At 41.0% G+C, this 22,452-nt stretch overlaps 2 protein-coding genes across 5 annotated transcripts in view; one reads left to right on the forward strand and one right to left on the reverse strand.

Annotated features, from left to right (window-relative positions):
* The window catches only part of ACACA (acetyl-CoA carboxylase alpha), a 213,410-nt gene that overhangs the window by 187,232 nt on the left and 3,726 nt on the right, over positions 1–22,452 (reverse strand). For 2 of the 4 annotated variants that reach the window (XM_034752337.1, XM_034752338.1), the window contains exon 1: positions 2,080–2,168. The gene's annotated coding sequence lies outside the window, so the exon portion shown is untranslated. Of the gene's footprint in view, positions 1–2,079; positions 2,190–7,116; positions 7,226–22,452 lie in introns of those variants that run through there. The other 2 variants (XM_034752336.1, XM_034752342.1) reach the window with 2 other exon arrangements.
* On the forward strand, positions 10,111–17,591 carry C18H17orf78 (chromosome 18 C17orf78 homolog). The gene is made up of 6 exons (XM_034752344.1): positions 10,111–10,168; positions 11,449–11,532; positions 14,087–14,359; positions 15,828–15,938; positions 16,401–16,530; positions 17,345–17,591. The coding sequence occupies exons 1-6, from the start codon at positions 10,111–10,113 to the stop codon at positions 17,460–17,462; spliced, it is 774 nt and encodes a 257-aa protein (XP_034608235.1). The 3' UTR covers positions 17,463–17,591.

Below are 22,452 nucleotides of genomic sequence, written 5' to 3' on the forward strand. Positions count from 1 at the left end.
ATGTAAATTCATCCTATCTAAGTCAGAGGGGCTGCACTAGGGAAGGAATATAAGCCAGCAAATTTTAAATATGAACCATATTACAGAGCATCTTCCCAAAGACTTCTGAGAAATGTTCTGTTACATGGATAGAGTTTTACAATGGGATCCAAAAGCATTATAAATAAACACCTTGAGATGGGGAGGAGGCAGCTGCATGCAGGGACCTGGATCTGAACCGAAGGAGTCAATCAATTTTCTTTCTGGATCCAATACATGCCAGTGTCGCTGCAGAGAGTGTGTGGTCTTGCCTGCATTATGTCTTCTCCCACGGGAAGGTGGGCGAGTGACAGGGGGCCCAGAGATCTCTTTTGTAGTATCTAAAACTTCCACGCTTGAGCCCCCTTAGGCATTTAGAATTATTATGATGAATTATTTGTATTGCAGTAGTGCCTAGGAGGCCCATTCATGGATCAGGACCCCATCGTGCTGGGCACAGTGCAAAACAGGACAAAAGGATAGTTCCTGCCTACATACTGGGGTTTCCACTGCTGTCCCAGATGTTTCCCCATCTCCAAATGTTTATTTAGAGTCCTCACATATATTTACTTTAGATTAAAAGGGATTTTGATTATTATTGTTTTCAAAGGAAGAGGCAGAAAAACAAACAATGGCAATAATCGGTAACAATACCCAAAGAGCACACCCACAGTATCCCAGGGACCAGAGCTAAGAGAGCATACACACTCTGAAAGAATCTTCCCACGTGGCTGGATTTTATTAACAATGCCTTAAGACACACAAGCAATTAAAAAGATATCCTGTGGCTCCTTAAGCTACAATTTCCCAGTCACTCTCTTGAACATATTGGGAATGTCATGTTCTCAATGCAGCTCACAAATAACAGGCCTGGGGTATTTACAGGCAACCTTCCCCTGCCCATCCCCATTGCATCACACTGAAACTTGAGCTGCAAGAAGCACTACTCCTGTGCTATGTCCATTCACACTCACTGCCACCAGGGACTTCCCCTTATCACATAGTGACCATATGTACAGAGCATACTACAGGAAGAGGCAAGAGCAAGCAAAGGGAATCGCAGCATCTCAATCCACTAGTCCCCCACATTCTGTGTGCATGAAAAGTGCCCCACAAAGCCTGGTAAGGGCATTACCAGGGCACTGACAACAAACACATATGCACCCTGCCATTTACCAACACCTATCCTCTCTCAGACATCCCCATCTGCCCCAATAAACCTCACCATCCGCACCCCACTCCCTACAACCTATCCACAGTTCATGTTCCCCAACCCTAGCAACAGAGCTCATTAGAACATTATACCACCCCAATCACAATTACCTACCCCCCGAAGTAGCAAGGCTGAGGAGACCATTCACACTCACTTCTCCTTCCTCCAACCATCCCTAACAACCCACTCACCTACCCCCACACAATCACATTCAAATTACCCCCAATCCAGCATCAAAACTGGGGGAAATATTTTCATCTGCCCCCTTATTTCCAATCCTCTACCGTGGTGAATATATTACTACCTTCTCTGGAACTGGGGATCCCTGCCAGGCTGAGGGGGGGGGGGGGTCCTTCCACTTCCTAGAGCATTCGGGATCCCCCCCCGCCCCAGGGGAATACCCCCGTTTCCTAGAGCACTGGGGATCCTATCCAGCCCAGAGACCCTCCCATTTCCTCAAACACGGGGGTCCCCGCCGGGCCGGGCCTGAGCCCCCAACCACCACCTCCCGGGGGTCCCCACCGGGCCGGGCCTGAGCCCCCCCCACCACCTCCCGGGGGTCCCCACCGGGCCGGGCCTGAGCCCCCCCCCACCACCATTTCCCGGGGGTCCCCGCCGGGCCGGGCCTGAGCCCCCCACCACCACTTCCCGGGGGTCCCCGCCGGGCCGGGCCTGAGACCCCCCCACCATTTCCCGGGGGTCCCCGCCGGGCCGGGCCTGAGCCCCCCCCTTCCCGGGGCAGCGGGGATCCCCGCCAGGCCGGGCCGTAGGAAGCGCTCTCCCCTCGCACCGGGGAGCCCTGCCTGGCTGCAGAGCGGACCCGCGCCCCTCCGCCCCGACGGGGTCACCTCAGGGTGCCCGCTGAGATGGGGCGATGCCCCTGGGCCCCCCTGCCCGGCGCTGGCTGCTGGTGCCGCCGGCGCGGAGATGGCTGACACACACGCTCCCATTCAGTGTTCCGCCGGCTCCGCCCCTTCGCTCCGGCTCCGCCCCCCCCTCGCGCTGACAGCTCCCTCGCCCACTGAGGTGGCGTGACGGGAGAGGTAACCTCAGGTCATTCACCTCTGACCCCACTCACTTCCTCCCCCCTCCCGTGAGGCTCTCTCCCTTTCCATTGGCGGCCGGCTCTCACTCCGGCGTGGGTGTGACCAATCGCAGGGGCTGGGGGGCGTGGCCAAGGAGGAGATGCCTATGGTCTGAGCGGCCCTGGCCACTCTGCCACTGGCTCCGGCGGCAGAGGGCGGCGCCGGCGGCTCCTCTCCAGTGTCCTCTGGTGACACCGACCCGGCGCCTCCGCTGTTAACCCCTTGGCTGCCGGATGGGGGCCCCCGCCTGGGGGAACTGAATTCGGGAGCAGGGCGATCGCCCCGCGGGGGGAGCCTCGCTGGGGCTGCGGCTGAAGGACACAGGCGTTCGCAGGGGGAAGTGAGGCAGCATCGACTAGACCGAGACCAGGCCACGCGGAGGATGCTCCATCGAGGGTGCAATTTAAAAAAATACATACATAAAAAATAATTAAAAAAAAAAAAGTAGGGATGATCCTGTAAAATTCAAGATGGGTCCAGGCCTGGTAGCACGGGGCAAGCGGGTGGGGCAGGCTGACTCAGTTGTCAATCCCTAGGACCGGCTTATGCCCTCTTATCCAAAAATGGGGCGTTTGGGCCCCGGCGTCAGCATCCCCCACCGCCACTAGTTTTCTCTGTAAACGGGCAGCCCCAGATACTATGCATTCTCACGCAGGCAGTGCCGTACACTCTGACACCCCCAAAGGCTTTGCACATCTCAACACCACCTTGGAAATCAAGTATCAGAGGGGTAGCCGTGTTAGTCTGAATCTGTAAAAAGCAACAGAGGGTCCTGTGGCACCTTTAAGACTAACAGAAGTATTGGGAGCATAAGCTTTTATGGGTAAGAACCTCACTTCTTACATCTGAAGAAGTGAGGTTCTTACCCACGAAAGCTTATGCTCCCAATACTTCTGTTAGTCTTAAAGGTGCCACAGGACCCTCTGGCACCTTGGAAATATAACCGAAGGACATCTGGGGCACCTGAGGGAATGTGTTCCTTATGTCGTTAACAAGCAATTATTGGACAGGTGGGCAAATACAAGAGCAAAAATATTTGAAAATATTGCTGTGAATAAAATCTGCCATATTTGCACTCCCTTTTGTTCTCTTACTCACAAACATTTGCCTGCGCAAGACTTTATTTGCAAGAATGTGTGCCAGAAGCATCACAAATAGTCTTGCAAGTACTTGTTGGTACTTGCACCAGAATGACTCACATAGCAATTTTGATAAGCTCTTTTTATTAAATGCACAATAGATTAGACCGATTACAAATGTTTGTGGATTATTTGTGAACAGGAAATGGCATCCCTCCTCTTTATAAAATTTAGATCATCCAGTCAGAGGAAGAAATAAAATAATCTCACGCAAGCGACCAATCCTATGTCTTGAATAGCCACAGTTCACAGTCACAGCAATCAGTCTTCAAACAAACCAGGGACTTGAAGTCCACACAAAATATTAAAATCAAAGCACAAATTCATAAAAAAAAACCCACATTAGTGGCTCATTTATGAACAGGAAAAAAGGGATACTTCCCCCTGCTCTTCCTGAAAAAAAAAAAAAAAAAATCTTCAAATGAAACAGAAGTCTTAAAAATGTAATTAAAAAAAACCGCAATGTCATCCCCTGAACAGTTTCCCAAATTCAGATTTATGCTCAAAGGAACACATTGGCACCTCTCCCTAATAATAAGTATTATTAACAAAGTTATAGAGCCTCAAACAGAAAGTTCCAGACTTTTGCTAGATGGTTGGTGTTTGTATTCACACACTCCTTGTAATAACAGCTAAAGCACAGCAAATCCATCCTCAACTCCTACACTAGAACCTACTCTCATAGAATACCATGTCAAATTCAAGGTGTCAAGCATTATTTTCAAGGTGTTGCACCCAGGTTGCCTAAAAAATTGCCTAAAACTGCAGGATATGGACTGTGGTTGACAATTCTACTCTTCCCCTGAAATGTACACTGCCCGTTTAAAGCTTGTCTGTGTGGGAGACAGCTTTCTCATGGCTAGCTCGACTGTAGAATGAACTCCCACAGAAACAAATGATTGTTACAAATGTCACCATCTTTTCTAAGTGCGTGGTGCAGTTCTTCAGCCTTGCCATGTGTAATATAAACACAAAGCACAGGGTACATATACATTTATTTAAAACCCACTCACCCGCATCAAGAGGATGAGAAAGAGAATGAACCACGTGTGACGGATATTCATAATGTCACTTACCGTACCACTGGAAGGTGCTCAGATATCATGGTGATGAAGGCTGTATACAAACCTGAATAGAATAGAAGGTGCCCAATCCTGAAACTACATCTGCACAGGTGAAACCTTGTACGCACACTGGAGCCCTGTTCAAGTCATTGGAGCACTATGCAGGTGCAGAGGTCTCCTTGCACAGGTGCAGTTAGAGGACTGGGCCCTCCATGACTAGTTCAAATAGATGTAAAACTTACATTACTCTTAATGTTTATAAAATGTACTGAGTTTCTAACATCCTGAATACAGAAACTAGCAACAGAATTTAGATAGATAAAAAGGGGGATAGTTCTTTAACCACTGTCTATCTAAAAAGTGAATCGCTGAGGGTCAAAGAACAAACTGGAGAATAGTTTGGTTTAAAGTAAAATATATTATTTTTAAATTGTGCTTCATTGCACAATTACAGTCTGGCCTGCATGTTATCTATTTGAGTTCCCAACCTGTAGATAAATCAATCTGACAATTCATATATAAAGTTATTCATGAGTATAAGAGTTTTCAGGGTTGTGGCCTTAGGTCATTGCCCAAAATACTTATATCTTATTTACTGTAACTTGGCTGTTCTGATTTCAAAAGTGTTGAACACCCATAACTCCTTTTGAAGACCGTGGGAGCTGTGGGTTCTCAGCACTTCTATATAAATAATATTTCCAGGGTTGTTTTATTTAGTCCCAGTTTGGGCTGTGTCTACTCACTGCTCTCTAGACACTATCACATAACTTGAAAGATATTCCAAATTACTGTCACAGCCACACTAGCAACTGTGGAAAATGACCCATACTCATCCCTCTCAAACATGTCGTTTTACTTTCAGATTGATAGTAATTTTGCAAAGCTGTATGGTTCTTCACTTTTATTATGATATAATATATCAGCAATGTCAATTTATTAAACTGAAACTGACACTTTTTAAGTAATAAGCCTATGTAATTTAAAGCTTCTCATTCTCTTGGACTCTTAGCTTCATCTGTAATTTTGAGTACTGGTCCCACTCCCAAGGGTTCAGATCTGGAAAATGTCTATCTGGATCTGGTCAAAATATTTGTGGTAAAAAATGTATCTGACAAATTGAGAAAGGTTAGTGTGTAACAGCTTAATCCTCTGAGATACTGAGCACTCCCAATTCACACTGAAGCAAGTAAAAGTTAAGTGCACTCAGCACCCCCACATGACTGTGTCCTAAATTGCTATTTCTAATTACATACAAAACTTGAATGACTCAAGTTGCTTTAGTCATGGAAGGGGCCCCAGGGACCTTACAGATAGTAGACAGAAAAGTTGTTAAATTGCTTAACAGACCAGGTTTATTTCCAAATTTGCCTAAATTGAAGAAAAAAAATAACAAGATTACAACATGCGGTTGGTAAATCTTTTCTGGTGTACTGAGCCCTTTGGTCATGCTAAAACCTGCATTGTGTCTGCCCTGCCAATTTTATTCATTCAACCACTTAACACTATTTCAGTGCCGCTGGAAGGGTGATTGCCACACATATTTAGACCCTGCGGCAACTCTAGAAAACAATGGAACGAGGATCATAGTAAAATGTAGGCTGGGAAAGTGTTACTGACAAACAACAATAATGTCAGCCTTGGCCAAGCTTCAGACTCAGCCTAGAAGCAGGATTTTAATTATTATTATTATTATAACACTTAACATTTACCTAAGGCTTTTTTATCCATGGATCTCTTAGCACTTTTAATACCCATTTTACAGATGGGGGAAAATGAGGTATATAGAAGTCAAGTGACTCACCCAAAATACTGTTACTTAACTTTAAATACATTTATAAAATAAAACCCGGTGTTAAATATTTTGTGTGTCTTCTGCTGGTTCCACTGTAGTCAGTGGCAAACTTCCCTTGTCTTCAGTGGAAGCAGAAGCTAGCAGAATACGGTGTAATGTTAAATACAATTTCGGAGAACAGTAGTAATTGATTTAGAACGAGTATACTATTGAGCTGGAAGGAACACACTATCAATTGTTAATAGCCACTGTGATCCCAATCCCCTGCACCCATGAGAATGAGGAGTTTTGCCATTGATTGAGCTGGGAGCAGGACTGGGCCCTACATTTCAATCTGTTTTAGACTGGAGAGGTAAGGAAGAGCAGACAGTTATGAACCTATTAAAGATTCAAAATCTGGAAAGTCATAACACATTTTATAATAGAGCCACAAAGTATCAGATAGGCCTCTGTAATATTATCAGGCAGAGGCATGAGCACAAAGTTCCAGTACAAACGTCTCTGTAATTCATCAAGTGTTTTCCTTTGCGACCATCTTTTAAACATGATTTCACCTTAACCATAACTAGGGATGGAAATGACTTAAGAGTTTGTATCCATTTTTCTCTTTGATTCTCTGTTTATCACACTGAGAATTTTTTATCACTCTTCAGGATAGAATTGTTCTGATTTGTCTTATAAATATATGCACTGTACTTACTATGCACATGGAAAAAGCAATCACTGCATTTTTACTTTAAAAAAATGTGTAGCCTTAAAAGTGCAAGTAAAAACATTTTGAAAAGTAAACTGAAAGTTTTATTACCTGCAATGATCCAAGTTCAGGGTTCCAAGTCTCTCCCACAGCAGCTGACGACAACCACCTCAGTGCAAGGGAGCACAAGAGATCTGAAGTGTTCTTGATGCCCTCAATTCTGGCAGAGAACACAGAATTCAGGTCCGGAAAGGTAAGTAAAAAAGGAAAGGGTTTTATATTATTTTGCTTTCGAAGAGTTATTTGTCATTGTTAATAACTATTTATTTAGAAAGTTTTAATAGGTTTCCAAAAATTTGTTGTGTAAATCTCAGAAACAAAAAACTTACACTGAGCTTATCTTTTTGTTTAGAGAAACGTTATACAGTAATATAATCATCAGATCACTCTATTTAACAGGGTATTTGTCATTTTAAGCCTATCCATGTGTGTTTATTGTTTTTAAATTCTTAAAGAGATTTTTGTTTGTTTATTTAAAAGCATTCTGGTTGTCTTTTAAAAATAGAACTAGTATGTTTATGTCAACATTCTTTTGCTGGGTTGTGATGCAAACAGCAATACTAATAAGAAAGTGAAACTGACCAGCAGTAATACACCTCTACCCCGATACAACGCGACCCGATGTAACATGAATTTGGATATAACGCAGTAAAGCAGTGCTCCGGAGGGGTGGGGCTGCTCACTCCAGCGGATCAAAGCAAGTTCTATATAATGCAGTTTCACCTATAACACAGTAAGATTTTTTGGCTCCCGAGGACAGCGTTATATCGGGGTAGAGGTGTACAGTAATATTTAGCCCACACAGGGCTCTTTTCATATAAACATCTCATTGTACGGTAGCATCACTAGCCACTGTGGCATAGGAAAAAGTAGAGTTCTGAATGGTGAAATGGAAATTAGATTTTGAAAATACATTTTAAAACAATCACCACTGAAGATTTTACTAGTAACACAGGGAGGGATTTGGAACTTTTAATATGATTTTTATCTTGAGATCATCCCATTAAAAACATGTCTAGTGTGAAAATGCAACTATAAATGAAACTGGAGCACAGAGAAGTATCTGGCCCAAACTTTTTAAAAATTGTTCCTTCCCCATATACATCACAAATTTTGGAAACCTACTTCCTCATACCACTTTAAAACTCTCTTATGGGAATGATAGCCTCCTTTATAAAGCACTATGAGATCTATGGATGAACTATGCTCTATAGAAGTGAAGTATTCATTATTATTGTTGCTGCTGTACATACAAGCTTTCCCCACTATCTTAAAAAAAATAACCCTCCTCTGACCTTATCGATACTTACAACAAAGCTAGCTTGGGTATCTAGAACACAAGTTATTTGAAAAGCAAGGACTAATCTTAGATTCATTAAAAATATACTATCCTTCATTCTACGATCAAATTAAACAGTACGTGGACATTTGATCTTTGAAAAAGGAGAAATTTTAGCTGAAAAGGTTATTTCAGCGCCACCTTGTGTCAGAAATAGAAAATTCGAGTTTCTAACAATTGAGCTGTTAGCACATCCGGGGTTACCTAGCTTACTAGTGAAAGTGGCAACCTAGCATTCTGGTTAGACTCCCAGTTATTGCCAGATGGTCAACTTTCCATGGTAACCAAGACACTGTTTTTTCCATTTGGCTAAGAAAGTGAAACTTTTTCCTTCTGATGTAGGCTATATCACTGCAATTCATAGCTTTGCCATCTTCAGACTAGAGATTACTACACTGCACTTTGGCTAGGTTTCCTCCTCAAATCCATCCAGAAACTAAAGCTAGTGTAGAATGTGGCAGCCCAGTTGTTAATCCTACTGTGAGCATATTGCACTGATGTTTCATAATCTTCACTGGCTGTGTGGGGATTTCTGGAAAGAGTTTATGGACCTGCCTTCCTGAGATGCCTATTCCCTCCCCCCCCCCCATGCGACACTGTTACATGGGAGATTCCTACAGCACTTAGAACACAGCCCTACAATTATAAAAAGGGGGCTGCTGGCAGGGCATTCTACAGAGGGTCCTTTTCTTGTGGGATTGCACTCATCCTGCCCTTAATCCAAAATGGCCCAACTCAGCTGACCTTCAGGGCACATTGTAATGCTCATTCTTTTAAAAGACCTTTTGGGGAAAGAAGTTTTATTGGAGGGAGGATGTGATCTTTATTTTATTTTATCTAGGCTATATGGTGTATTTAGCTATTGCTATTCTTTGAGAACCAGCAGCAACCCTACATTTTGCTTACTCTGTTTTTAAGTCAATTGTCAGGGGGCAGAATGCGAGAGCGCTCACTTCTTTAGTTTCACAAATTTAAATAAAAAGACTCTACACTTTACATTACTCAAAAGCTCATTTTTACACTTGTAAATACACTTTTCCCAGTTTGGGGGCCCAATTTTAGTCAACAGTGTCCATTTAATCCTGCAATACCTGCTGAGCCAATAAACTGTTGATCAACACTAGTCATCTTGTTTAATCTCCTAATTCTAGAAGGTTCTTGGATACTATGGTGATGAGCTCACTATAAGAACCTAAACAGAACAGAATAGAATCTTGCGAGTATCAGGCAAGTGAAAGACTTCCTCTCAGTCTACTCAGGCAGCTACATTATCTTGTTTAGGGCAGTGAAATTCACCCAGGTGTGGCAAAATTCTTATTTACCAGTTACACCCATTCAAATGCTTAACATGGGACTTATCCTTATGTGGTACATTGGGCCTCATGCAAGCCCTATGCACTGAGGGGAAATTATATCCATAGATAAAGTTTATTCAGGTCAAACAGTAAGCAAATCCTGCACCTCTATTAACTGGATCAGAGCAATTACTAATCTAGAAACGGATCAAACTGCAATGAATAAACAGCCTCATTTTTAACTCTCCTTATAAATAATCAATATTCAAACATAGTGAGTTTTAAACAGGAATTGGTGCCGTTACAATACGAATTTGGGCGCTTTACCAACCAATGCAACCCCACAGGATTTATGAGTGAAAGCAGCAAGAGTGAAAAGGATTTCACGAATATTGTATTCATGTCAGCATTATGGACACAATATTGGTGTTTAGTTTACTGTTTATATACTACAGCCTCAGCCCAAAAGGTAAGTGGACTGTTTTTAACAGAACAAAACCAAAAAGTATACCGGGGACACAGACATGTCATATATTTATAAATTATGTTTATTAGTTAATGTTTCGGTACTGCTCTGAAAATGTCACCTATTAAAAGCTTTTAAAAAAATGAATGAGAAAAAAAAAAATCAGTAGAGTTTGGATTGCCAGCCATACCACCTCCCATACTCAAAGCATTTCAAAAACTTTCTAAAGACACTCACAAGTAGGCTGGCCACATAGGGAATATGCAACAGCAGTTCTACTCTCAGCAGTATCATTATTTTGACCATTACACCCTCCACCCCTGTCTTTTTAAGAGAGAGCATGCATTAGTTATCTCCTTATGCTTTCAAATAGTGCTGTAAGAGCTTTCAACTTCCCTCACTGAGTCACTAACAGTAGTCAGAAGGGATATTTCTTGTTTAACATACCATTTCAAGGCTGACACCTCCACCTAAGGTATTTCGAAGCTGCCAGTCACCATGGTACCTCTGTGCCAATGAACTGATAACTATTTGTGTGAATAAAATTTTTCCTGTATACTTACTTATAGCCTCAGACTTATGCAAAAAAACAAGCAATACCACCTCTACCCAATTTAAGCTACAGCAGGAATTTGGCTGGGCAGAACTGAAATATAAATGTGACAACACACCCCTACTCTTTTAGAAAGGGTTCTGGGGTCACTAAGGAATTTTTATATTACTATTGATTTGCACTTCTAGCACAGTTCAGTTCCCTCAGATTAACAGTGATGGTAACTAAACTACAATACAAGCAATCTTAGGACCAAGCATAGCAAATAACTCTCCTGACAGTATCAGTGTTCTCTCTTGGTTTTTAATTTTATTTACTCATGGTGGTGGGTAGTATTTTGGTTTCACACTTTTATGATCTATAAGATTGTAAAATATTTTGGGAATGGTGTGTACGTTAGAGCTCAAGCAAAACTCTTGGCTCGGAACACATACGCACAGCAAGTTTGAGGAAAGTTCAGCTCTGGATATAAATTTTAACTCACTTCCACTTCTACAGCATGCTGATCCAAGACCCCAGATCCACACACTTCTCCCCCACCCCCGAAATTCACTGCAAGTTTAAGTCATGATTTAGACTTTACTAATCAGAGCAACTCTAGTCGCTATTAAAGTCGCAGTGAAAAATAAAGAGGGGAGTTGCATTTAAAATTTTTAAAAATCCACAAAGAGGCAAGAAAGAAACTGTGCACGATTACAATCTAGTAATCTGTCATGTCCATTCCACTCAGACCTCAGAGATTATGACTGTCATGTGGAAAATTCTTCAGAAGTACTGTCTGAAAGCACAAGAAGCATGAGCATCTTACTGCAAGGTAGGGAAGCAAAGGCAGAGGGAGGGAACTCCAGTTAGTCAGAAGAGCAAGGTAAGAGCAAAGGGGGATTCATTTATTAGAAATATAGATACATAGTTTGTTATGATCAGGAGAATCACATGGTAAATTGCCTGCCTGGTGCAAAGACTGCAGATCTCAAGAGACATCTAGACAGACGTATGTGCAGTGCTGGAGACCACTGGCATAAGGAAAGGTAGGAGGGAGGTCCTGGAGTCCAAATTTAGACTGCTAGGTAAGAGAGGGAAGTCTAGGACCTCCACAGTAGCATTTTCTGAAATGCTTCCAGTTTCACACAGGGTGAAAGACAGGCAGAACTGCAGGGTCTCAATGCGTGGATGGGACAACAGTGTAGAGAGGAAGGTTTCAGGTTTATTAGGAACTAGGGAACCTTTTGGGAAAGGAGGAACTTATTCAGGAAGGATGGGCTCCATCTAAACCACAAAGAACCCAATTGCTGACCTGTAAAATTAAAAAAGGTTGTGGAGGATTTTTTTTAAACTAAGGGGTAGGGAAAAGGCAACTGGTGTGGAGTACATGGTTCAGGCAGAGACATCCCTTAGCAATTCATTTAATGAAGGCAAGAAGGCACGTCAGCACTATGGGCTACACTAGTCAAAAGGATAGGAAAGAATTTGGTAAAGTACAGGAAAGAGCTTGTGAGGAGGAACAGTCAAATGTAATAATCCCATTTACATGCAACACATGAAGGCAAGCAGCAAAATATTGACAAAATTTACAACTGCTTATATACAAATGCTAGAAGTCTGAATACTAAGTTGGGTCCCTGGTGTTAAATGTGGATATTGATATAATAGGCATCCCAGAAACTTAGTGGAATGAGATTAATCAATGAGACAAGGTATTACCAGGGTACAATATATATAGTCATAGAGTAGGTCATGCTGGAGGGGGAGTGGCACTATATGTGAAAGAAAGCATCGAGTCAAAGACCCTCAATAGACAGAAATGTCATGCTTGAACAATAAGTATAACAGTAGAAATATACTACTGACCACCTGAGCAGGATGGTGGTGGTGACTGTGAAATGCTCAAGGACATTAGAGAGGCTACAAAGCTGGAACATGCAATATGGAGGATTTCAACTATCCTCATATTGACTGGGTGTATGTCTTCTCAGTGACAAACCTGGGGAACTGTCCCAGATGGAGGTGTTAATAGAGGCTTTTGGAACAAACTGATAAATTAAATAGTAATAAGTCACCAGAACCAGATGGTATTCACCCAAGAGTTCTGAAGGAACTCAAATATGAAATTGCAGAACTACTAACGGTATGTAAACTATTGCTTAAATCAGCCTCTGTACCAGATGACTGGTGGATAGCTAATGTGACACCAATTTTTAAGAAAGATTCTGGATCTGATCCTGGCAATTACAGGCCTGACTTCAGTACCATGCAAACTGATTGAAACTATAGTAAAGAACAGAATTATCAGACACATAGAAGAACACGGTATGTTGGAGAATAGTCAACACGTCTTTTGTAAAGGGAAATCATGCCTCCACAATCTATTAGAATTCTTTGAAGGGGTCAACAAACATGCAGACAAGAGAGATCCAGTGGATATAGTGTACTTGCACTTCCAGAAAGCCTTTGACAACGTCTCTCACCAAAGGCTCTTAAGCAAAGCAAGCAATCATGGGATAAAAGGGAAGGTCCTCACATGGATCAGTAATTTGTTAAAAGATAGGAAACAAAGGGTTGGAATAAACAGTTTTCACAGTGGAGAGAAATAAACTGCAGAGTCCCCCAAGGATTGTACTGGGATCTGGAAAAAAGAATAAATAGTGAGTTGGCAAAGTTCATAGATGATACAAAATTACTCAAGATAGTTAAGTCCAAATCTGACTATGAAGAGATACAAAAGGATCTCACAAAACTGGGTGACTGGGCAACATATGGCAGATGAAATTCAATGCTGATAAGTGCAAAGTAATGTACTTTGAAAAACAACCCCAACTACCTATACAAAATGATGGGGTCTAAATAAGCTGTTACCACTCAAGAGAGAGATCCTGGAGTCATTGTGAATAGTTGTCTGAAAACATCCGCTCAATGTGCAGCAGCAGTCAAAAAAGCTAACAGAATGTTATGAACCATTAGGAAAGGGATAGATAAGACAGAAAATGTCATGCCACTCGATAAATTCATGGTACACCCTTACCTTGAATACTGCATGCAGTCGAGGGGCAGCACAGTTACCACAAAAATATAACTACAATGTTAGACTGGATACGAAATGGGCAATTACATTAAATAAGCATTTTTGTGACGTTTTAAAAGAATAAAAGTTAGTTCGTGAAAAGAACCCCGGGGAATTATTTACACACACGAACGGAAAATCTGGTCCGTTTTTTCCTCACTGTAATATTAACAGTTATGTGTCTCTGTGCTTGTGTGGTACCACAATGTTCAGGACTAATCTTGATGGCCTGAATCTTGTACAAGAGAAATTGTAAATAATTTAGGACAAGGACTTCCTCGTAGTTATATTTTTGCTTTCCTGTCTCCAGAGTCTGAAAAGACAGTGGCAAAAGGGGAGCTAAGGAGAAACCATACAGTCGCCACTTTGCAATGCTCTGGTCTGCACAGCTCCATACAAGTAAATCTTCTTTACTCAGAGAAGATGTATAGTGTTTTCACAACCAAGCCAAATGTTAAATACACCCTCCAAAGCCTGAAAGTCATCACTGATCCAGATGAGAGTGTTTCTACTGCCCACAGCTGTCTCTTATTAACAGATCATAAACAAAGTTTTCAGACTGAATTTAACCTTACAGGCAAAGGTAAAAAACAAAAATATTTGTTCATTATAGCATATTTCTATTAGGTATGTCAAAAATGTCATCTTAGGCTTTGTCCCACAAACAGTTGATACCTTCCCAGCAAAAAAAGTGTTTATGAAAGCAAAATATTGACATTGATATATTTGTAAAAAAATACTGCAGTATTATAAAGTAATGATCCAAACACTGAGTAACAGTATTGTAAGACATAGTTTTGTGGACAATTACTGTAGGATGTTTTGTTTATTTTCCAATACATATAGATATTTATATAGATAAGATATGGAGATGGGAAACCACTTAATTGTGCAATACTGAACATTCAGGAAAGAAATATTCCTCCTGGATTTCAGTAGCAGTCAGCATAAAACCTGATTACCATGACCATAACCATGTATAACTATGATAACTATTCATCGTACAATAAGACAGCTCTTTTGGGAAAATGAAAAGAAAATCAAACGTAGAATATTCAGCACAGAGGAGTGAACTACAGGCTGTTTGGTTTTCCCCTTTGTTCCAGGGATCTTCCAGTAGATTTTAGAAAGCTCATTCTGTATCAAACCACACACGCAAAATTAGTTGGTTTTCTTTGTAAAGGTTCCAGCTACAGTAATTCCTACAGAATTTGGGAATTCTGTTGTAATGCAGTAGTCCACACACAGTTAAACATGACAGTGTCATATTTTAACTGTGACCCCAAATTGCAATACAGCCCCGCAAAAGCCCACGTGTATAGCATAATTCGGCAACTCGTCTAAAACACAGTAAACACTCAACTGCACTGCAAAATTCTGTGTTCTAACCATGTCAGCACTCTACCATGCTGTAACATGGTCCCTCAAGATGGATGGAATTACAGTGTCAACAGGACAAAGGGTCAACCATATTGAGACTGACGGCACTCCTTACATTGTGCCCACGGTTTAGCTAAAAGCTAAGGCTTTGATGACCCAAACTTGAATAACAATTTAAACTCTGTTGTGGATCAAAAGGCTTCTAAAGTTTTGGCCAATCAATAAGCATGGGGCCCAAACATATTAGAATATCCATGCTCCAGCCTCCGTCCCTCCCTTTAACATTGTTATAAACCCAATTCAGACACTAATTCAGTTGTACGGAGCAACTTTCATACACTGTGTATCCCAAAAGTGTTTTACAAAGCTATAAGTAAGATATGGTTATTGCAGGGACTGTACAGTAATAGTTTACAAACAGTCTTGGACTTCAGAATAGAAATTCTCAAATGAAGGAACATTGGCAAAGACATCTCACTATATTATCATGTCTAACATGATAACATTGCAAGTTACTAGTATTCTGTTGTAAATTGCCTAATATTCTACTAATTGTTGGCAACTAAGCCAGTGCTTAGTTTACTCTAGTCTTGAGTTGCTTTTGTTCCCTAACTGGTTTATATAAATCAAAAAAACTGTCACTGGTTTTAAACGTCTCATTCTTTTCACAGTGTTTCTGGTGGGGATAGCAAATTGCATGATTAATGCAAAGCTGTCTGAGCCTGACATTTTTGCAGAGCAAGTGCATTCCACAGCGATACACCAACAGAACAGCAGCTCAGGTAGTAGTAAAGTTTACACACACACGCCACACACACACACACACACACACACACACACCCTTTTCACAAAGACTACCAACAGTGGTATCTGAAAAATATTGGGCCAGGAGGTTCTCTCAAATTCACACAACTCCTCTTTGTTCTGTAAACTTGCATATTTGTATAGCTGAGCAAAATCGGGGTACTACCTCGCTCATGGGAAATTATGTTCTTGCTCCTATCTCCTAACCAAGCATGAACCACACCGAGTTCTAAAAGGTTTCATGGAGGCTTTCTAGATTGCTATATTCACATTGTCTTGTGGACATCCTTAAGCGTTAATGAAACGTTCTCTCAGGTTTAACTGTACTGCGTTACCATCCTAAAGATAAAGAAATCCTCAAACTACCAATGGGGAACATGCTGTCTTCTGTATTCATCTACTTCAGAGAGAATGATTTTTTTTTCCCTTTCTAATCCCAGGCATAGGTGAAGGCATGCTACTCAGACTAACACAAAGACAAAGCATCTACGTCAAAGCAGTAATCATCTGTGTCCTGCTACCCTGTGTACTAGCCTTCATTGTGTTTGTTATATTTGAAGTTCCCTTCCCAGTAAGTTTGCTGAGCACAATAGCTCCTTATGACAATTTGCAAAGGATATTTTATCAATAGCTAAATATGATTTATGTTCGTTCCATTATTATATTAAAACATGCAGGGTTCTGAGTTTAAGAAACCCCAAGGGCAGTGATACAAAGGTAAATTCTGTGAGATCATGCCTTTAAAAGATTTGCTAATCTTTGTGATGCACTGGGGTAACCACTTCTCTAGTGGGAGGTCTTATGACCTAAAATGCCATAATTCAAACTCTGCCAAAACGAGCAATTCCTCACACTTAGTATGAATACCTACAATGACATGTTTTGCCTGTTGCTACTAGGGTATACAATCCCAGTGCACACCTGCAACCTTGCATTTAGATCAAAATGGGGAGGAAACAGTCTTGCAGCTTTCTAAAGTGACACCGATCAAAAGCAACCCTCTTGACTTCACGAGTAGTCAAGCATTTTCTAAAGGCAGAAGAGGGGAGAACAGAAAAGACTTTCAACAAAACACAGGTTACTGTGGACTCTCTGTAGTTTTGTAGGCCCTAGATTTCATTATTCAAAGACATCCCAAGAGGACATGTGCCATGCTGGAGGTGTTTGGGGTAAAACACACTGGAAGCTGAGATGGTCAATGTGAATTTTTTTTTAAAAAGCCACATTCTTTCTTCCTCTCACACTCTGAAGTGCATACTTCAGTCAAAATTCAGGTTGGTTATTCATTTCTAGGGAGACTATCATTTTACTAGCTTCAAATTCTTGGTATTTTGGGCTAGTAGCACCTTCCTACCAACCTTCTAATGGCTTCTCCTTCTTTTCTGAGTGTCCATGCCCTGGTTGGAGCCAGCAATGCAACTGTATTCAGAAATGTAAAAGACAAGGAGAAGAACGCACAGAAAACCCAAATTCTGTATCATCCGAAGGATCTGTCACGGTAGGTCACCAAAGGGGAACCACACGTTTTTTTAAATATAGTTCAGTAACAATTATTTCATTTAACAATACAGATCTCCCTCAATAAAAGTGAACGGCACCATAGTTCTGAAAGTGTGTTATGAGGGTGTCTTTTCAAGATGAAATTATGTAATCTTTTTTTTTCCCTGCCTTGTTAAATGAACAAGAAAAGAGGTGGGTATGCAATGCTTAGAAAAAGGGCCTCGAGGATTCAGGACAGCTTTGTTTTAATGCCACCTGAGGAACCTACTCACTGTGCGACCTGGGCCAAGTTACTTAACCTCAATGAGTGGCCATTTAGTTCTCTATGACATAGTTGTAATACTCACCTCCCAACGATACTGTGAGATTTAGTGTTTGTAAAGTGATTTGAGATCTTTGGAGGAAAACCCCTATACTGTCAAAGAAACTATGTAGAAGAAAGGACTAATAACTGCATTGCATTAAATAGGGAATGTTTCAGTGAGTACAATGTGAAACTCCATTTCACAGATCTTAGAAATGCTTTGATTTTTCATTTTTTTTAAATGTATATTAAGCAGCAACTAAAAGCTGACAGACTCAAAGCAAAGAACATCAGCAAGGACTGGGCACAATTTAGTTTTCAATGGAACATTAGCATAAAAATTTCACATCATTGAATGGTTCAGTCATAGACCAGTCATATAGCTTCTGTAACAATGGCCACTGTTGGAAGACAGGATATTGGGCTAGATGGACCTTTGGTCTGACCCAGTATGGCCGTTTTTATGTTCTAATGGAACAGAATGCTATGGGTTTTATCCTGAATACAGAGGGAGCCATTCATACCAGACTTGGATATAGTGAAGTAAAATGAATGGCCCAAATTGTTTCAAAGCATAACAATATGCCAGTTGCAATTCCAATTAAAATGAGTCTCTACAGTATTTAGAGTAGGGTGAATATCACAAAGTAAAGCGGTCACCAAATATTTGTTCAATAATATTTAATTTGCTTCATGCTCCTGGTACGTTTGTTTTCTGCAAATTATCCTAGAAAATTAGTTTAGTAGCAGGATTGTTTGCACATACAAGTTTTGAGCATATGCTGTAAATTTTTGCAGAGCAAATTTCAGATTTATAACTGAGCATTCACATTACGGATCTGATTTTAAGATTTACTCTGATCCAGTCAGAGAACAGAAATAATACCATGTGACGTGTGTCCAAACAGAAAACCTAAAATATTAAATATTTGCAGTGAACTGCTTGGGAACAAGCTATAGACTAAAAATTTATTGTAGAAATTTGGCAAATAATTCTAAACAACAAATGAAAAATGCCATCTGTGAAAATTTCTGAACAGAAAGTGGCAAAATATGAGTTCTTTATTCATTACAAATCATTCACTTGGCTCTAGTTGGAGTGAAGTTGCTTGGCGAAAAGCATGATTGCACAAAGAGGGTTGGGAATTGACTCATTTCACAGAGGCTACTGAACAGCCAGACAGTAACTTTTGGCCACAATCACTCTGGCATACATTAGAACAGACAGGCTAGAGGCAAAAGGCTCTATATACCATTTCCAACCACAAGAGCCACTATCCCCCACTACAGTCTACTTCAAATTGAAGCCAGAAGAGGTTACACTAAATTATTGGTCTGAAAAAACAAGAGGACCATTACACAGGTCAGATTTTAGGAGCAGGGTTGCTAAATTTAGTAATGCTGAAATATTCCCCTTCATTCCCCAGAGAGGAGCTTCATATCAAGCACCTCGGAGCAAAGCGGCCAAGATCATTCCCATTCATGAGACTTAGTTCTGAAAAACTGCAAGCTGCAGGAGAAAGCACAATTTTCTGTTTTATCCAAGCACAGTTTTTTGCTTTATCCATAAGTCTGCATGATTTTTCTCCTCACTTCTTATTGTTCAGAGAAGCAAGAACATCAGCATTTTACACAATATAGAGTCAAACAATTACAGATTGCAATGAAAGTGACATTAGCCTGTTTTAGGGGCACTCCTTACGGAACTAACCCCTCGGAACACAACTTGGTGTTGACTTCCTCTATGAACTACCTGAACTCATATTTTAACTTCAGCAGTAGACTATGGTCATTAGAAACAAAGGGAATAATGGAAAAACCTACTTGCAGAAGCAATAAAAGTCTCACCAACGTTGCAAATTCTCCCTCTGTCTTCCTTAGATTAATTGTAGTTGGAGTTCACACAGCAACTGACATCTGCTACGCTGAAGATTGTATCTAGACAGATTGTACTTAAATTCAAGACAATGATTATTCAGAAAAGCATCTAACACTGGAACCAACTAAAAGTATATATGCCCTGTCCATTGAGCTGGAGGGCCAAATTCTGCCCTTACGGACACATACACAAATCCCATCAACTTCAATGGCAAGTGGATGTATGAATCAAAGGACAGAATCTGGATTTCAGCATCCATTCCTTGTGCTACAATTTAGCCTAGCTGATAAAAGGAGCCTAAACTCTTGCTTGTTGCCAGCAATCAAGAGCTCCCTTCCATCAGCATCTTTGAAGCATAAGGAATTTGGGTTAGCAATAACAAAGTTCAACTCTGCCCCATTTTAAGTATCCCATGCCACTAATTTTCTTGTATTCCTCATTTTGTCCCCCATAAATTGGATCATACCATGGTTTAGCAGTTCAATTAATTTGGGACCTTCACACTGCAATGTTGCTTCCAAATGAGACCATAGGACAGACAATTATTTGTTGTAAAAGGAGCACAGGTTCTGAGGGAAATAAATCAAAAGGTAACCCCACATTTCTACAGGCAGATTTCTGTGTGCATATTCTTGAACTCTCACTGCATGGAACTAGATCATCAACCTCCCTTCTACAGATCCATGGAGTATACAAGACCTTCAGGCCAACTGTAACAAAGTGACATTAAAGTTCCAGAAATGTAGTCCAGGTTATGGATTCAAGGTGCAAAAGCTGTAGAAGTCAGAGAGGAAACTGCTGTATTAGGTCCAATCTAGTCCATCCCTCTGTCAGTACAGGATTTTCCCCTGCAGTATAGTCTCCATTGCGTCGTCCAATCTGCTTTAAATGTCTTAAGAAATGGATGTTCTCCAACCATAGTGTCACTGCTTTATAATGTGTGCACAGAAACTGTGAAATGAAATTGCTGAAAATCTAGATATTGTATTATCCCATGTTCAGCACACACACAAAAAGTTCTGGGTGTTTATATGAACAGATCCAACCAGTTATCTTCAGGGATCCGTACAGCCAGTGGACCTGAGTCTCCACTGCCTACCACATTGTGTAGTAATTTACATCGGTGAAAAGTGAGTATAAAATCTGTTTAAAATATTGTCAAATATGCATGACTATACAAGATGAAAGCCAATGGAAAAGTCAGGCATTAGTCCTTCTGCCCCTTAGAAGCCTATTTTGAGTTTCATTTGATGGGAACCTAATCCCAGCAAATCTGGTCTGATTTATTGCATTTTTTTGCATAGCGTCAACACAAAGCTAGGTGAAACTCAGTTTCAAACTAATTCTGCTATGAGGTGTTTTGAACCTAGAACTCAGAAGATGCCACACAAATTTAAACTGAAGAAAATGTTCACACAAACTGCTGAATTTTCCAAAGCTCTGCATAAAACACAAGCCTAGAAATCTGCAAGTACTATGTTTCTATTATTAAATCCAAGCATAAGGAAATTAGGTACACTGATGACCAAAAAGCATAGGAAGACACTTTGATCCAGTTTTTACCATTTGCTCTGTACAACTCTGTCTGTAAACCTATTCCAATTAAACCTTGCCATTTATCAACGCAATTATCATAGTCTAATCACTATGTAACACAAGATTTTTTTTATCAACTGTCACTGAAAATTCAAAGCCAAATAATCTTGCATAACTGTGCCTCTTGGTGAATATATAGAAATAGCTTGAAAATGGAATCAGAATAAGTGTGAGATTATTATTCTACAGAGATCAATAGTGGCTAATTATGGCTAAACCTATGCTGCAATCAGAAGTCTGACTACAGTACATGTAGACATAGCCGGGCTAGCTTTGATCTAACTAGCTCCAATAACAATAGCAGTGAAACCATGACAGCACCGGGCTATACAAGCCCATCCAGAACCCTATTTACTCAAGTGGCTAGCCCATGCTGCCATGGCTTCACTGCTATTGTTATTCAAGCTAACTAGATCAAAGTTAATTTGGGTGTGTCTGTATGCGCTGCAGCGTGGCCTCTGATTGCAGTGTAGACATACTTTACACGGTGGAGTGGGCAAGCACTCTGACCAAGACTACTTTTCCCAAGGATTTATTCTTGAGCCTTGGGGCTTGTCTACACTGGCTCTTTACAGCGCTGCAACTTGCTCACTCAGCGGTGTGAAAAAACACAACCTTGAGCACTGCAAGTTTCAGCTCTGTAACATGGCAGTGTAGACAGTGCTACAGCACTGGGAGCTGCATTCCCAGCACTGGGAGCTACTCCCCTCACGGAGATGGTTTTTTTACAGCACCGGGAGAGCTCTCTCCCAGCGTTGGTGCCACGACTACATAGCCACGTTAAAGCACTGCCTCGGCAATGTGCCGCTGTGCCTCCAAACCACTCAAAACAAATCTTTAACTTAACAAAACACTGGTTAACTGTTTTGTTCACAACATTTTCATGTGTAGCTGCACTATCTTGTTCTGGCCTGCACCAGAAGAAACTAAATACTGCCTAAATATGATACTTGCTAGATTTCGAGCCAAGTTTTAAAGTCCCCAATAGTTCAGAAGAGATTTGGATTAGAGATGGGCTCAAACCAGAACACTGGAACTAACTCCTCCCCCCTACCCTACAAACTGTGTGAAGGTTCTAATCCAGAACTCAACTTCTGACATTGGGCCCATCTCCAGTTCAGATAACGATTCAAACTTTCAGGTGTTGACCCAAACTGAATCTCTGAACTGTAGGCAGTTCACTCATCTCGGATGCAAGCTTCAGGTTTCACAA

The sequence above is a fragment of the Trachemys scripta genome, chromosome 18 (assembly GCF_013100865.1).
Source record: "Trachemys scripta elegans isolate TJP31775 chromosome 18, CAS_Tse_1.0, whole genome shotgun sequence".
Lineage (NCBI taxonomy): Eukaryota > Metazoa > Chordata > Testudines > Emydidae > Trachemys > Trachemys scripta.